Source organism: Nuphar pumila, chromosome 3 (assembly GCF_984573655.1).
Source record: "Nuphar pumila chromosome 3, dmNupPumi1.hap1.1, whole genome shotgun sequence".
NCBI classification, from domain to species: Eukaryota; Viridiplantae; Streptophyta; class Magnoliopsida; order Nymphaeales; family Nymphaeaceae; genus Nuphar; species Nuphar pumila.
This window is the reverse complement of record NC_143251.1, coordinates 59,878,874-59,895,807: the sequence shown is the minus strand read 5'-3', so window position 1 is coordinate 59,895,807 and position 16,934 is coordinate 59,878,874. Positions and strand designations below refer to the sequence as shown.

General features: G+C 37.1%; 1 protein-coding gene across 1 annotated transcript; it reads left to right on the top strand.

Moving 5' to 3' along the window:
* Positions 1-2,809: 2,809 nt before the first annotated feature.
* Positions 2,810-14,911, top strand: LOC149842974 (subtilisin-like protease SBT4.14). Its single transcript, XM_090000793.1, has 11 exons — positions 2,810-2,981; positions 3,078-3,201; positions 10,458-10,555; positions 10,652-10,795; positions 11,001-11,106; positions 11,227-11,749; positions 11,866-11,966; positions 12,298-12,519; positions 13,184-13,238; positions 13,403-13,616; positions 14,349-14,911. The coding sequence occupies exons 1-11, from the start codon at positions 2,810-2,812 to the stop codon at positions 14,909-14,911; spliced, it is 2,322 nt and encodes a 773-aa protein (XP_089856919.1).
* Positions 14,912-16,934: the final 2,023 nt, after the last annotated feature.

Sequence of the window (16,934 nt, the reverse complement as noted above, 5' to 3'; positions counted from 1 at the left end):
TATGATTCTGAAGGTTTTATAGGAAGTATTGTAACTTTCTATTATTCACTATATTCCTTCTTTGTTGAAAGAAGTAGACCTCTGAGAAAGAGGGTGTTGCCCTTCTCTGTTGAGAGAAGAAGACCTCTGTGTAAGAGGGTGTTGTCCTTCTCTGTTGAGAGAAGAAGACCTCTGTGAAAGAGGGTGTGCCCCTTCTCTGTTGAGAGAAGAAGACCTCTGAGGAAGAGGGTGTTATACTATTTATCCGGTGACTCGGATGTTATAGTGGAAAGCTCAAGTGGTTTGCTTGGGGACTGGATGTAGGTCAGGGTTTTGACCGAACCAGTATAAATCCTGAGTTTATTGTGTTGTGCCTTATTGCTTTATTTTTTATTTTATCAACTTGCATCGTATTTCACTATTCACCCCCCCTCTAGTGGAATTTCGGGGCGGGGGGCATGAGCCCCTCTTGGTTCTTTATATAGTTTCTCTCTCCTTTACAAAACTTTCTAATTCCTAATTTTTCATCCCAAACTTTCTAAATTTCAAAACAACTTAGCCGAACACACATCACTTATTTGTTAAGTTTTAACATACATATATATTTTTCTCTCTTTGTTTGTTTTATTTTTAGAAAACTTTTGAAATATCAATTTTCACGGATTCTAACTTACAACTTTTAAATTTAATTCCAACATGAGTTGCCACATAAGATGGGCCCACATAAGGGGACACCTCACATGTGGACCTCTATCATTCTATTAAACTTTGTTAATTCAAGTTTTTCATTCTATAAAATATATATTTATTATTTTATGCTATTTTAGAATGGTTTTCAAATCCATACAAACCAAATTTTAACTTAATAAAATTACATCACTTACACATCAAATTAAACCTAAATTCATCTAAAATCGTATTTGACTTTATTTCGACACAATTTGCCAATTATTTTATTAAAATTCTAACTTTTTATAAATTTAATTTTGAATGAAAACTTCAATAAAATCAACTTTGATTCTTTATAAAATATCTTTTCAAATTCAACTTAGACTAATTTGCATTTTTATGTTTCTTTCATATAAAAATCCTTATTAATATTATTTTATTCATTAAAAATGCTCTAAAAAGTCAAAGGTGTTACATTTAAATTCAAATTGACGATTAAGTCAAATTTGAACTAGATCAAAACTCAAAATTCTATTCACAATAAACTCCAAAATTAGATTCAAATTAAATCTAGATTAAATGTAATTAAAAATTAAAACCCGATTCAAAATAAATTCCTAATTTGAAATTTCTTCTAAATCTAGATTAAAACTTGAATTACAATTTAATCATATCATAAGTTCAAATAATATTTTAACATTAAATTTGCCTTTATTCTTCTTAAAAGTATCAAAATTTTATGGGTTTTTGTGATCGTTGCAAAAATTTTTCTTTTCTTCCTTTTTAGGAAAAAAAGAGAAAAACTCTCGCAAGGTCTCACTTGACCTTTTGTAGAGATATTTTAAAATTACTCACCTCCATTTTGAAATTTATGAGAAAATGAAGAGACACGATTCGCTCGTCGGTACGAGGTTCAACCGTTTCTAGCGCCTTTACCAAAGGTAATCAAACCAAGGATAAAATTCATGCCTTCTGCTTTGCGTAAATTGGTCTAAGTAATTATTCTAAGTTCTTAATGCACATGAAATCAGGCTTGTGCTATGATTTTGAACTTGGAAAATGTGTATGCTCTTTGAAAATGTTTCAGAAACTTGGATTTTATCAAGTGATTTTGAAATGTATTTAAAAACATTCTTTTAAGAAGTAAACTTTGAAGTTCAAAAATCAATTTTGAATTGAAAGGTTAAAACTTGAATTGAAAGCATGAAATTGAAGATTTTAAAATTGGATTCAAAGTTGAGAACTTTTAAATCTAAAATTAATTGAAAATCAAATTTGAATTGATTTTGAATAAAGAATCAAACTTAAAAATTGATTTTGAGATTTGAAATCATAATTGAACTTGAACTTAAAATTAGAATTGAAGTTTGGAATTTTGAAAGATTGAGTTTTGAAAAATGAACTTATAAATTAAAATTGAATTTGAAATTAAAAGTTGAAATGAAAACTTGATTTGAGACTTGAATTTGAACTCTTGATTTTGAAAATGAAATTTGAAATTAAAATTTAGAATACAAATTTTGAATTTGAAATTAGAATTGAACTTTTAAACTGAATTTACTCTGAATTTTGAGAATTTCAAAAATTGAAATTGAATTATTGAAATGAATTTACTTTGAATTTTGAAAGTGGAAAATCAAAATTGAATTTGAGATTCATTTTGAACTTTGAATTTGTTTTAAAATATAAAGTTGAAACTCAGAATTCCAGTTTAAATTGAATTTGGAATTGGGATTTTGAATGAAAGTTAAAAGTTTGAAATTTGAGAAATGAAATTGAATTTTGAAAAAGAAATTTAACTGAAATCATTTTGGAATTTGAAAATGCAAAATTTGAGAAATGATATGGAGGGCCCGTTGATTTGCTCTCAAAGAGAGATCGAAAGCAATACCCTAGAAAACATGCGGCGAGCTATTCATGAGGAAGAAAGGTGAGAGAGAGAGAGATCACCTGGCTGCCGGAGGTGCGGTGGATGGCTGCAGTCGGAGGTCGACCTAGGGTTGGAGCACGACGAGCGAGCGAGGGTGATGCAACCCCCAAATCTCCAAAGGACCGAGGATCCACAGTCGAAGGCCCTCTTCAGCAGACATGAAACCCCCAAAACTCGAAAGAACTTGCTGCCTGAGGGGCGGTGGGGCGTAGCTGCAGAGGAGGTCGAGTGATGGTGGTTCGAGCACAACGAGAGGCGTCGTGCAGAGGAGGTCGGGCGACGGTGGCTCCTGAGTGTCGAGGGGGGTTGCTCCTTCACCGCTGGCTAGACGCCAAAAACTCCCAATCTCCCACCGTCGTCGATGCTGGAATGGTGGCAGAGGGGGACGAACCGCAGGACGAAGGTGAGACTTGAGTCGAGACCGAGAGGGGCAGAGGCTAGGCTTTCAACCAGGGCTCTTCTGCTTTGCAGGGACAGAGAGATTTCCCGATCTTTGCAGGGACAGAGAGATTCTGCGATCAGAAAAGATTAGGGTTTGAAACAGAGACGAAGCAACCGATGAGAGAAATATGCGGTTTTGCCTTTCTGACGGAAATGGCAGAAAATGGGGAGTTGGGTCGTGGGTAATTAAGGAAGGGAAGATTTGGTGGATTTCAGAGAGATACATGCAGAGGAGAACCCGATTAGAGAGAGTAGAAGATCGCTAGAGGTGGGGTTCGTAGATGGAGGAATGGTTGTCATTGCTCGCCAGAGGGACAATGTTTAAAGTGCCAAAAAGAGGCTCATGGGAGGGATGATGGTCGTCATTTTCTAGAGAAAGAGAGAGAAAGAGAGAGAGAGAGAGAGAGAGAGAGAGAGAGAGAGAGAGAGAGAGAGAGAGAGAGAGAGAGAGCGAGAGAGAGAGAGACTAGCCGGTGGTGGGGAGGAAACTGGCCTGGATAGACACTGCGGCAGGTGGAGAGGAGACTGACCAAGATGAATGTTGTTGGTGGTGGGAAGAAAATCAACTTTAATAGAGACTGAAGGTGATAGGGAGGAAACTAGTGGACCTTGTTGGGTGATGATGGTCATTAGGGAGAACGCTAGTGGCATAGTGGTGGAAGTGGTGGGAGAGAAAAGGGGAAGGTAGGGAAGGGGAAAGATAGAAGCTGTTTGATCTGTAAATCGGATGATTGTTGGTTAAAATCAGTTGCTGGAAAACATATTCTAATTTTCATATATATATGTATATACTTCTAATGAAAGTAAGGTATATGAGAAACTAATTAGGCTGGTGAACATTGGATTCAAAGTTACATGGAGATTAGTCTTGGGTGTTTATTTCGACAACAACATTACTTGGCATTCCAAGTGGACCCCACAGAAAAAAGGGTGCCAACATTGTAAAAAAAGTACTTTTCTAAAAAAATTGTAGGGTTTTTCTTCATTCGATGTAGTCCATTCAGTTTCTTCCCTATGACCCATCTATCTCTAGCTGAAACCGTTTCACCTCATCCCAGCTTCCCCCTCTCTCTAAAAAATAACAGAAAGAGAGTTCAAAGTTGAAAAGGTTGGTTTATTTTCTTTGTATGTTTTTCTTGTTGAATGCATTTCCCTTTTTGTCTTCCTCTGATGGTCCATTTTTTTCTTGTTGATGTGAGGATCATTGATTTTTTTTTTATTTTCTCGAATTTGGGGTTTGTGGGTTTGGCTGGGCTAAAAAAGGTAATTGAGAGAGCATAAGGAAAAAATAAGGTAAGAAACTTATCTTTGTGTTTTTTTTTTATTTAACAAATCTCTTATGCTTTCTTTTGAGAGGAGAGGTGGGGACCATTGATTTCTAAGCTGCTTTTACAACTTCCATGCCTACCCACCACATTCTCTCTCTCTCTCTCTCTCTCTCTCTCTCTCTCTCTCGTAGTTTGAAGAAACACTTTTTGTAGGCCCACCCTCACAAATTTGTTATTTTTGTTCCTTTCCATCATTTGGGTTTTTGTGATTAATCGTTTCATTTTCTATGTGCCTTAGCTTAATATTAGCCAAATATATTTCAACTAGTTTGGTAGTGGCTGGTCAAACCCCATCTGAAGCTCAAGGTGGGGTTATAATGTGATTAGGAATGACAATGAATCGGGGAAAAATGGGGCCCCACCTTGGACCGGGTATGTTGGACATGAAACGAGGATGGAGGTTAAAACAAAAATGTATGCAGGGGTGGAGGTGGGGTTGGACTTGCGCTTTCTCCTGCCCCGCCTTGCCTCCCCACCCACCCAATCACAGATCCCTATTAGTAAAGCTTTCTCTCCTTCTTTAGGAATGGTGGTGGACCAAGGGGAAATGGGGTCCCACCCCACCTCGGCTTGTTTGGACAGGGGATGGAGGTGAGGATAATTGTTAAAATTAAAAGTTGTGCGGGGATGGATGGCAGAATTTTAAGACAAGGCGAGGGTGAAGACCTTGTTTGATCCCTACATGTGATGCATTTTTTTCTAATACTAAGCCAAACCCACAAACCCCAAAATTAAAGGGAGCAAAAAATCAATGATCCTCACATCATCAAGTAAAATGAACCATCAGAGGAGAACAAAAAAGGAAATGCATTCAGTAAGAAAAACACAAACAAAAACCCTAACTTTTTCAACTTTGAACTCTCTTTCTGTTATTTTTTAGAGAGAGGGGTTGGGTAGGTTGGGAGTTAGAAGACGGGTTTAGTTAGAGAGAGACGAGGGCAGAGGGAAAGAAAAAACTAAATGGGCTGCATCGAATGAAGGAAAACCTTGCAACTTTTTTATAAAAGTATTTTTTTCTTTTTCGTTTCTTAATGTTGGGGGCTTTATCTTTTGTAAAAGTATATATATATACACAGTCTGGTATAGACTATGCTCTGCGCAGTTTGGGTAAAGACTGTACTCTGCACAGTCTTTCTCTCTAAAGACAGAAGTATATATAAAAATATATAAAAGATATATTTTTTTTTAGTTTTTATAAATTTTTGTCCTAAAGAATGGACAAAAATAGACTCGATCAATGTTGATCGAGTGCAAAACATGGACGAACTCGGCCTTGACTCGTTGGCCGAGTTCGAATTGGCATTGACCAAGTCCGGGCCGTGTCCGAAGCCGCACCTGTGTTGGGGCGTGTCGACTCGGGTGCGGTGCCTCCTTAGCCGAGTCCGTGTGACATAGATATTGGGGTTTTATTTTGTTTTTATTTTGGGAGGATTGACACACTTCTCTCATCCTTTTTGAGTTTCTTCAAAGATTTAGAACGATGTGATTTAGAAAATGAACTTTTATTTTATATAATTCTAATTTCATTTGGCATCAGATAACTTGTTTGATGTTGTTTTGTATAAATTTCACATATAACAGTCAGAGTCGTCTCAATTACATTATTATTCTCTGTTGCATAATCTACATTCTTGCTTGTGTAGCTTTTTTTGCAGCTTTATGGTCTTCATGATGGTGGCAGTTCTTTTAATCCTCACTAGTTCAGCTGATTTAATCATGTGCTCAACAAGGTTATTGCTGAAAATGGAATTGCTCCTCGTATATATTTAAATTACTAAAAATGAAGGTGCTGATGCAGTTTGTCATAGCTCTGGGATCTTCATTATCGGTTCTCAGCATGCACTAATGCAACTTCTATCTTGCTTTATGATTCATATTATTTTGATCAATCCTGTTACTATTGTAGCTTGTTTGTAAGGGAGTTTCTATACAAATTTTCAATCTCTATAGTGATTGGTTTTACTACTCCAAGGTTATACATGCAGTTCGATAAGTTTCATGACAACATTTCATGTTAAAAAGATGGGCTTTTAATGAGTCTTTCAGCCAGCTAGACGTGTGTGAAACTTATTCCTCTTTATGTTTGGTGAGTTTCAAACAAAAAGCAATCAATTGTTACATGGTTGCTGTTAGCTTACAACATATTTACTCAGGACAACTTGTCTATAGGTTGCATTTTAAAGGCCTTGGAAAGGGTAGGGCACAACCTCTCTTTCTTATGATGTAATGAAAGAAGTGGAAGATGAAAAGACAAGAGCCACTAAAGGCATACAATAGCAGATTCACTATGTGCTCAACCACGAGTCCTTTAAGGACAATACAAGAAGCCTACAAGGGCTAATACAAGAGAACAAAATATAAAAAATAAAGCTTTTATTGAAGAAATGCTTAGTAAAAGCAATGAGAACAAAAGTGTGCAAACAACTCCTATATATACAAGTGATTGGCTCAGTGGGCTGTAACTGTGTTTTTTCAATCAGCTGGATGATCTGCAGTCAAATGGAAGTAGTATGGACTCATAGTTTGACTCTAGTGTAGTCTAATGTGGTTGCTTATCTATGTTTTCTGCATCTGCTAATGTTTTTTGTAGCAGGTGTATTGGGATCAGTGGACTGTAACTGTGTTTTTTCTATTCTCTATCCTCTGTTGCAGCAAGTGATATCTCATCACCTGCTATAGTACTATTATGCTAAATTCACATGATTCACAAGATAAACAACAATGTCGCTAGCAAAAGTTAATTTGGATAGATAAGCCTATGAGAAGGTCTTAGAAACTATGACAAATCTGTCCATTAAGTTTTTTCTTAATATTTTTGCCTTTTTGTTGCCTGAAAAATTTAGGTGCCTTGGTTAAATTACTTGTGTAAGTTATCACTTGAGAAAATCATATGCCATGTAAGTTGTTATTTCAAAAAATTCAATTGTTTGCTATGATTTTGACCAGACAAAAGAGCAAAACTGTCAAGAATAAAGTGAATTAGTCTCGCATCATTCAAATTTTTGGTACATAAACAAGTTTTTTATTAGGGTTTGAAAAATCAATATCCCATAATTATTGTTATCTTTCTAAACCCAAAAAAGCATGTTTTTCATCAGAAAGTTAACGTAATTTTGTCAAAAAAGCATAATTCAACTGTAGATTCTTAGCAAATTGACCATATCAAAACACATCTATAGCGCCGGATTGCAGGACACTAGTTACACTATACAAGTTAACACTCCCAACGCGAAGAATATGTGGATCGAATAATGGAAAGAGAGGTGCACCAAATTAAACACTTATGATGGTCTTTGTTACTGGTTTTTTGTTTTTTAATATTTTTGGCGAAGCCAAATGAACTTGCTCGGTAGGTTGTGGGCCAAGTAGCAGGTCCAGTACATGGCTGGGAATGGAACCATTGACCCACATTTAGGGACAACATTGCAAGGTTCAAAGCAAACGTTTGGCTCCATGGAATCCCTGAATGTCCACAAGAGCATGGAAGACTGACTACTTTCCAGGCACACAATTTATGGTCTGTCAAGGTCTATGTTTCACTTACACTAACAGAATCATTGACTGGGTTTTACCTTGGGATCAAAACAGGTCCGGATATGGATCCGGTCTTGATTGAATCGACACTGGATCTGATCATTGAAAAGTGGCATAGCGTAGGGGTGAAAAATGGGTCTGAAGCTTCAATCCTATTCCGAAGTAGATCTGACCTATAAAATCTGATATTCAGATAATCCATATCCGAATATGACAGATTCGGAACAAATAATTTGGGGTTGGGGCGGATCATTTTACCCTAAAAATTCATACAATCAGTTCCTTGTTTATTGGAGAATTTTTTGTACAAAGTTGAGGATAAGCATGATCATCTTCACTTGCCATTAGCTTTTTTACGTTTGACACAGTTCAAGATGGTTCAAGCCAAAAGCTTGGATACCCCTTGAAATTGAACCGAATCATAGGACCCGAAGCTCATGGTCTTCCAACCACTTGATGAGCCTTTTAGTTTTAAGACAACAATTGTAGGCTGTAAATATGTTCAATTTACTAATTGACAGCAAGTCCTTTGAAGATACCCTAATTCCCAATTAATAGGGCAATCAATCGGTTCAAAACGTATAAGATGGGTGGTTCTACATTTAGGGTTTACAAAAAAGAAATGACGAAAATTAGGAATTGAGTCAGATCTGGACCAACCTCACCTATGCCAGAATTGGGCCCTGCTCCATTGTCCAGGGCTTAAGCCTGCCTGTTTTAACAAATGGATCTCCAAGCACGGTTTGTCTAATTGATCAGAAATGGTCATCAATGGGACTGGATCCAGACGGATTTTTGATCCAAACTACAAATTAGACATGCTACCCATACATGAATTTTAAAATAAGATCTACTTATATATTTAGATCGACTTCATATTTATGTTATTTTGGACTCAATCTGAATCTATTTAGATCCATGCATGTGTGGGAATATATACAACAATACAAATCAACCTATTTATGCTTATTTCCATGAAAACTCTCGTTTACAAACACTGTCAGAATCAGTACTACCATATAAAACTTCATATACGAGTTCAACTCTACTGCAATTTCAGTTCGGATCCATATTTGCAGCATTAAATTCAAGTTCGGATCCAGGTTGCTGGGATCCAGCTCATATATTGATTTTCCATTCTTTGTAATGCCAAGGGTATCTTTATGATTGTCTAAATGCAGAAAGTTTTCTAACATCCAGAATTTAAGGGAAAAAGATCTCAACCACAGGCTAGCAACTGATCACCTTATTAATACTTACCACGTGAAAACAACTTACCGATCTTCTCCTTGCCCTCCATTGTGTCTAGCAAAAGTGAAGGTTCTGCTTGGGAAGTAGAGCAATTCTTGGGAATTAAGGATTCCAAAATGCATTTGTTTTTCCGTTTGGCATGCATGTAAAAGGCAGTCAAAGAAAAAGAATCCAAATTCCTTTCAAAAAAATTCCCTTATTTTTCCTACCAAATCCATTTTACCAATTTCTTCCAAGTATCTTTTGCCAAACAGATAAAGAAAAATGGGTACTTCAAAAATGTCCTTCATAATTTGCTTCCTATTACTCACGGTGGTCCATTGCAGTAGCACCACGGAAAGGAAGGTAAGTAATTGATGAGACTAGCTCAAATTTATTTCTCACAAGTAGGTAGCTAGTGAGTCAATTGGATATCATTTTGCCTATTTGATTATTTGGAAGTCATAAATCTCAAGCAATTATTGGTGGTTCACATAACTTAAGATTTTCTGTTGATACTTGACATAGATTAATCATTTCATATATTAAACTATCTAACATTGGCAGTCATACATCGTGTACATGGGAGACGTGCCATCCAATTTTCTCTCAGACACGCACCATCACATGCTTGCATCTGTAACCGGCAGGTCGCTCTCTCTCTCTCTCTCTCTTTCTCTTTTGTTTCTCTCCCATCCAATATTCTGTTGGATGTATTTTGGTAATGTTGAATGGTGAATGTTCTCCTTTCTCTCTCTCCCTCTCTAAATCCATCGACAGGTGCAGTCTATCATGATATATATTTGGAGTCTTGAAGATTTATGATTTTTGGCCATCAATTTTTCAAACATTATAAAAACCAACCATGTCTTGAAACCAAACACTACATGCCTTGATCCGAATAATACCAGGCACACAGATCTCATCTGTATGATCAAACTTTTAAAATAAAACAAAAAAAATTCATACAACCCATATAACATGCTTCATTTAGCACTCTCTCTCTCTCTCTCTCTCTCTCTCTCTCTCTCTCTATATATATATATATATATATATATATATATATATATATATATATATATATATAAACCTAGCTTTCCCAAACAATCATGGCTGGTGCCACATGATGTTTTCCAACCAATCCTACATCAAAATGGTAGCAGTAGTATCTCAAATGAATGAGTTTTCCTATCAAACTTAAGTTTCGAAAATTTATTTGTTATTGATACTAAATCATAAATGTGTATACTATGAAAAAAGTTTCCACTCGTTCACAATTAATTATTGGCATTCCTTGAGCATGTGATGAGCAATTTGCTTTAATTTCATGAAATTCATTTTGGCAGCCATGACATTGCAAGAGAGACAATGGTCTACAGTTACAAGCGAAGTTTCAATGCATTCGCTGCAAAACTCTCACCGGAGGAAGCAAAAAGTTTAGCTGGTTAGTATGAAACACAAGTACATTGACTATTGTATACACAATCAATTTTTCCAATAGTTTAGCTTGTTTAATATACTATTACTTAATAATGTGCAGAAACTGAAGGCGTGACATCAGTATTTCCTAATTCCTATCACAAGCTTCACACCACAAGATCGTGGGATTTCGTCGGCTTCCCTTTGAATGTAAAAAGGCAGCTCAAGTTTGAAAGTGATGTCATAATTGGAGTTTTGGACACAGGTAAGCATTAAAGGGTATTATGAATGTAAGCAATGGTTTGATTAGATATGAATAAGTTGTTCCTTGGTTTTCTAGCCAACTTGACCCAGTCACATTTGTTGCTCTTTTTATTTTATTTTATTTTGAAGGAGATCTTCTTCTTCTTCTTTTCATAAAATTGATTCTTTTCAAGAAAATGATGCCATCTTTCCTCATATAAACATAGGTATCAGCCCCCATTCACAGAGCTTTGACGACAAGGATCTTGGACCTCCTCCTGCTAAATGGAAGGGCACATGTGAAAGATCTGAGCATTTTAGTGGGTGTAACAAGTATTCTCTCTCTCTCTCTCTCTCTCTCTCTCTCTCTCTCTCTCTCTCTCTCTCTCTCTCTCTCTCTCTGATTCATTCAAAGATTTACACTCCCAACCTTCAATAATTAAATTGACACAGCAAACTCATCGGAGCCAACTATTATAGAATAGACGGACCCTTCACGAAACTTCAACCCTCTGATATACTATCTACAGTTAACACTAAGGGTCATGGCACCCACACAGCATCAACTGCAGCTGGTGTCCAAGTTCCAAACGCAAGCATGTATGGGCTTGCTAATGGCACTGCGCGGGGTGCAGTCCCTGCAGCTCGCCTTGCTGCATACAAGGTATGCTGGGAAGACACTGGCTGCTCCGACATCGATATTCTTGCTGCCTTCGACGATGCCATCGCCGATGGTGTTGATGTGATCTCAATCTCCATAGGCGGCATGAACAATGGATACCTCAAGGATGCAATATCGATCGGGTCGTTTCATGCCATGAGTAAGGGAATTATCACAGTGGTGTCGGCCGGGAACAATGGCCCTGACCCTGGCATGGTGGAGAATGTGTCACCATGGATCCTTACGGTGGCGGCGAGTTCCATTGATCGGCAGTTCAGAACCAAACTTGCACTGGGCAATGGCATGCAGATTACAGTATACGTTTGGCTCTTCACTAAAAAATTTCTTCACAATCTTTTTTTCTAGCTAGGTCGCTTGTTTTAGCTTATATATTAAGTTTGTTAATTTGGTTCTTCTTTTTAAAATGACAGGGCATATCATTAAATACTTATTCCCCGAATAAGAAATATTACCCACTCATCACTGGGGCCCAGGCAGGAAGCAGTTCAGGTGGCTACGGGCCATATCCAACGTAAGAACAACTGCATACTTGTATAGTCTTTGCGTTCCTCGGGAAAGTTCACGATAATTTTTAGAAATTCTTGGGGTTCGTTTGCGCGTGTAGTGTATATATATATATATATGTATATATATATATATATATATATATAAAATCTCACGTACTTCTTAAAAGAATTCGCTACAAGAGGCAATCCTTAGGTTTTTGACCATAGAGATCCGATCCGTACGGTTATATTTGTCAAAAAATATTTTTCAAAAGTGGGTTGAAGATTCACACCCTATAAAATGTCTGCAATAGGATTATAGCTTGTACTCATGATTGCTTAACAATTTGTTTGCAGTTTTTGTGATCAGACTCTAGATCCCAACAAGGTGAAAGGGAAGATTGTTCTTTGTGATTTGGTAAAAGAAGACCTTGACTCCAGTGTTAGGGACATTGGAGGGGCTGGAATCATCTTTCAGAGTTACAAAAGCCAAGACGTAGCATTCCCTTTTGCTCTACCAGCAGTTTTAGTGGATACCAACAAATCAATGACAATAAATGATTACATCAATTCCACTAGGTAAGTAAATTGAAACTCGATCTCCTCACTTAAATTCCTGACATAGGTAACAGTTACAATGAAACCTTGAAGTGAGAGGCTTCCATGCATTGACCACCACTATACAATCATCTTCACTCCCTTTTTGCGCAATTGCGTTGTTGTTGTTGTTGTTGTTGCGCGGTGGCGTGTATCGTAGGTGACGATCCTTCTCTGTCAGCCTACAACTCCTTCCTTCTCGGTTGGGCCCCTAACATTGTTCATCTAGCTAATTCCAGAGGAGGATAGGGTTATTTGTGACACAAACCCATCCTTGAATATCACCCGAATTCGTATTTGGGAAGCAATTCGATGTCAATATAAAGTTAAGCAATGGAGTAGTCATATCTGGAACTCTAATTAAAGCCCACCCACGATATTTGGCCACATCAATAAGACTGCCAACTCTTGACAATGTTGTCTGCAATGGGAGACTGAAGCCAACAGACCTTCCAAAAACCTGATTTTGCCATCTTAATTATTCTCCAAAGCTCTATGAATTGCTATATTACATCACGTATATACTTGTTGCACAAAGATTGTTCCAAACATCATCCATTAAAATTGATTTTTTCCTCTATTTTTCTTGAAGGTCGCCTTATGCAGTTATATACAAGTCTTATACAGTTAATGTGAGCATTCCATAAATTGCATCTTTCTCATCTCGTGGCCCGAATACACTCTCACCAAGAATCCTCAAGGTAATGCAGTATTTTACATGCTTAAAAGGGATAGCAAATCGGGTCATTGGCTGAGTAGGTACTCTGCCCAATGACTGGATGCCATGCATCCCCTTCTGTCCTCTAAATGATCGGATAGTGCTAATCATTGTTGCTTGATCTAATAACCATACCCTTGATTACAGCCTGATATCACTGCCCCTGGGCTAGATATTCTGGCCGCATATACACCATTATCTTCAATGACTGGGAAGAAGGATGACGAACGAATGGTTAACTATAATATAATGTCTGGAACTTCAATGTCATGTCCTCATGTGAGTGGTGCGGCTGCATACGTCAAGTCTTTCCACCCTCGTTGGTCTCCTGCTGCAATCAAGTCTGCTCTCATGACCACAGGTAAATTTGTTTTCTATTTTGTTTTATTTGATATTTTTCCTCTATAATATTTGCTTTGCATTGACAATGATGCCTTAAAACAAATAAAATACACACTAGTATCTGATTGTAGATGTATAGATCTGTCTTTGTGGTTTCGTAAGTTTGATCCTTTACTTCACTCAAAGAATTCTATAGTTGGTAGATTGCATCAAAATAGTAGTGTTGTTCTCTGTTTTTGCTTCGGTCTGTAAATGTGTGAATTTGGAAATCCATTGATTTGCCTTTTGCAAACAAAAATATAATTAGAGATTCGCCAAATAACATGCCAATAGTTCTATATTGCAATTCATAAAAATAATCTGCAAAATGTCTCTGCTCTCTCCATTGAAATGAATACTCAATTCTCAACATGGTAGGTGCCTATTTTTGCCAATATAAGGGGGAAAAAAAAACCATGGCAGGTGCTTACAAATAGTTGCAACGAGGGCAGTTGTCATGCTATTTGATATGATGTTATATTCCATCGCAACTGCACATCTCACTTGATGGAGCTATCTATGTATGGCCCCCCGCTTTAACATTCTCATGGTTTCCAAGTGAGATGTACAAGATGGATTGAATACAACCCATGACCGTAACTGCTCTAGATGTGCCTAACCTTGGAAGTTGCTAACCCAGATAGCCCATTATGTCTGAAGATTCAAAGGTGCCTATACCATATCTTTAACCGTTTTTCTTTCTCATTTCCAGCAAAGATGATGGACCCAAGGTTGAATGAGGACGCAGAATTTGCCTACGGTTCGGGTCTATTTGATCCAAGACATGCTGTTCACCCAGGCCTAGTGTATGACATGGACCAATTGTCATACGCCCAATTTCTCTGTAAAGATCACATAGACGGTGCTGCCTTGGGAATTGTGACTGGTGGTCAATATAACAACTGCTCCGCCATACCTGCCGGCCAAGGCTATGATGGTCTCAACTACCCATCGATGCAGGTCCAAGTTAACAATGGATCCGACCCGATCCATGCCATGTTCTATCGCACAGTGACCAATGTTGGTGCAACAACTTCAGTCTACAAAGCAATGGTCAATGTCCCAAGTGGGCTTAAGATCAATGTCACACCAGAAACTCTCTTATTTAGCAGACGGGGACAACGTCTATCCTTTAAGGTAGAGGTGAATGGTGATCCTCTTGGCGCCAATCCTATGGCATCAGCTTCACTTGTTTGGGATGATTCAAAACATAAAGTCAGAAGTCCCATCGTTGTATATCAATTGGCTCCATTCCAAGGAATCACCCACATGTAAAATGTCAAACTTTCATGATATTGAAATTACACTTTTACTTTATAAGAAGAATTGTTCTTTTAGTAATTATTTTTTCATGTAAAACTTATTTATGACTTATTTTGGAGAAGAGGCTCAAGGATGAGCAAAAATGCAGGCTTTATCTACCCTTTTTAATGTTACTTTTTTCTCTCTTCAATTATTACTTTCTTCTACTTCAGTTTCCTAAATGCTTCATATTCAAATCTTAAAGCTTGCGCTTGGAAATGAAACGATGCATGGTTGAAGTGTTTAGCCTGCACGCAATAAGTTTAGAGTTCAAATCCTATTCGTTATAAGTTTGAAACAATAATTTATTTTGTAAATGAGCCGAGTTTGAGTTTGGCTTAGTAGGTTTATGTTGTAAATTCTATTATTTTCAACTATGAACAAGTATATATATATATATATATATATATATATATATATATTGTAAATGAACTAGCTTGTACTTTGCTTGTTTGGCTTAGGCTTTTCACGAACTCAACCATGGCTGAGTTCAATCAAGAAATGAGCTGAACTTGGACACCCTCTACAATCATGGATTATCATATGGTGTTTATATATTCTCCAACAGTTGAGTTTTTCTTCAATCAGACAATACATATTGTTTTTATTTTTTATTTTTTAATTAATATTCTTTTAAGGAAGTAAAAAGTATGTTTTAGATTCTGAATTTTCAAGATTTTGGTATGTCTTTAAATTAAGTGCTAAACATTAACGGATTATAATACTTTGTATTGTAAAGTTTTAAATGCATTGTGAGCCATCCCTTTCCACTTTTTGAAAAACATGTTGAGATGTAAAAACTTCACAACAGTTGGTCGGTTGAGGGACAATGGCAGATTAATGTAGCTAGACAACATAGTTTAGCCAACAACTTCAGGATTTGATGTGATCATTGTCAGGAATGAGGATTAGGAACAATAATGACAAAATAAGGTGAAAATACGAGAAAGATAGAGAGTAAAATATGACCTCTTGTTACTAGATACCAGCCAAGCTTTTTGCGACCTGGCTGCCAGATCACTATCACGGGGGGGGGGGGGGCTGACCTTCCTCCATGGGTGACTCGTTCTCCACGGCATGGCAAAAACTGTTGACAATCTCCAATTGATGGGGTTTCAACTGGTTAGTCCGTGCTATTTTTGTGAGTGTGTTGTGGAATCTAATGAGCACCTCTTCGCTGGGTGCATATGGTTTAGGAAGCTGCAGGAGTTCTTCTAGAACAAGGTTACAGCTGATATTTTTTGCAGTCTGTGAGATGTGTTCCTCTCTCAAAAGGATCGGGCAAAGGGGACTACAAGTGGAGTAGCTGGGTTTTGATTTTAATGGCAGCTGATTTGGTTACACAAGCATGAGATTGTTTTTTAGAGGGCAACCCCAAGCATAAAGTTATTACAGGTTAGAACCACCAACGAGTGTAGAGAATGGATGATGTTGAAGAAAGCAAAAAACAGGAGCAACGCCTTGCTTCCGGACATGTTGGTTCAACATGCTCATGTTTAGCGGTTCTAGAATTGGGACCTCTTTTGATAGCTCATCTCGAATTCAGCTGTCTCAATCACCGTGTTTTTAATTATCTTTGTATATGTCATGAATTAATTTCTACAAAATGAGAATGTTTGCCTTTCTTCTCAAAAAATAAAATCTTCACAAAACATATATCTTGTTAAATAAATGATAAATAATAAATATATAAGATTTAGTTGATGAAACACTCAAATATTGAAGAAGGAGAGCTGCCTGATAATCAGTGGTTATAGATTTTGGACCTTTTTTTGGTTGGATTATGTCTTTGCTTTACTTATGCACACACAAGTGCCTGTGTGGATGGTTCATGGGATTAAAGCTCCCTCAAATAGTGATTTTCTTCCAAATGATTAATGAATATGATGCAAGGGTCCAGAGTGGGATAGTAAAAACTACACCACGATCTATACTATTGCATACTAAACTATCAAAAGACTAAAAATCGACTGAAGATAAAACGAAAATTTTGGAA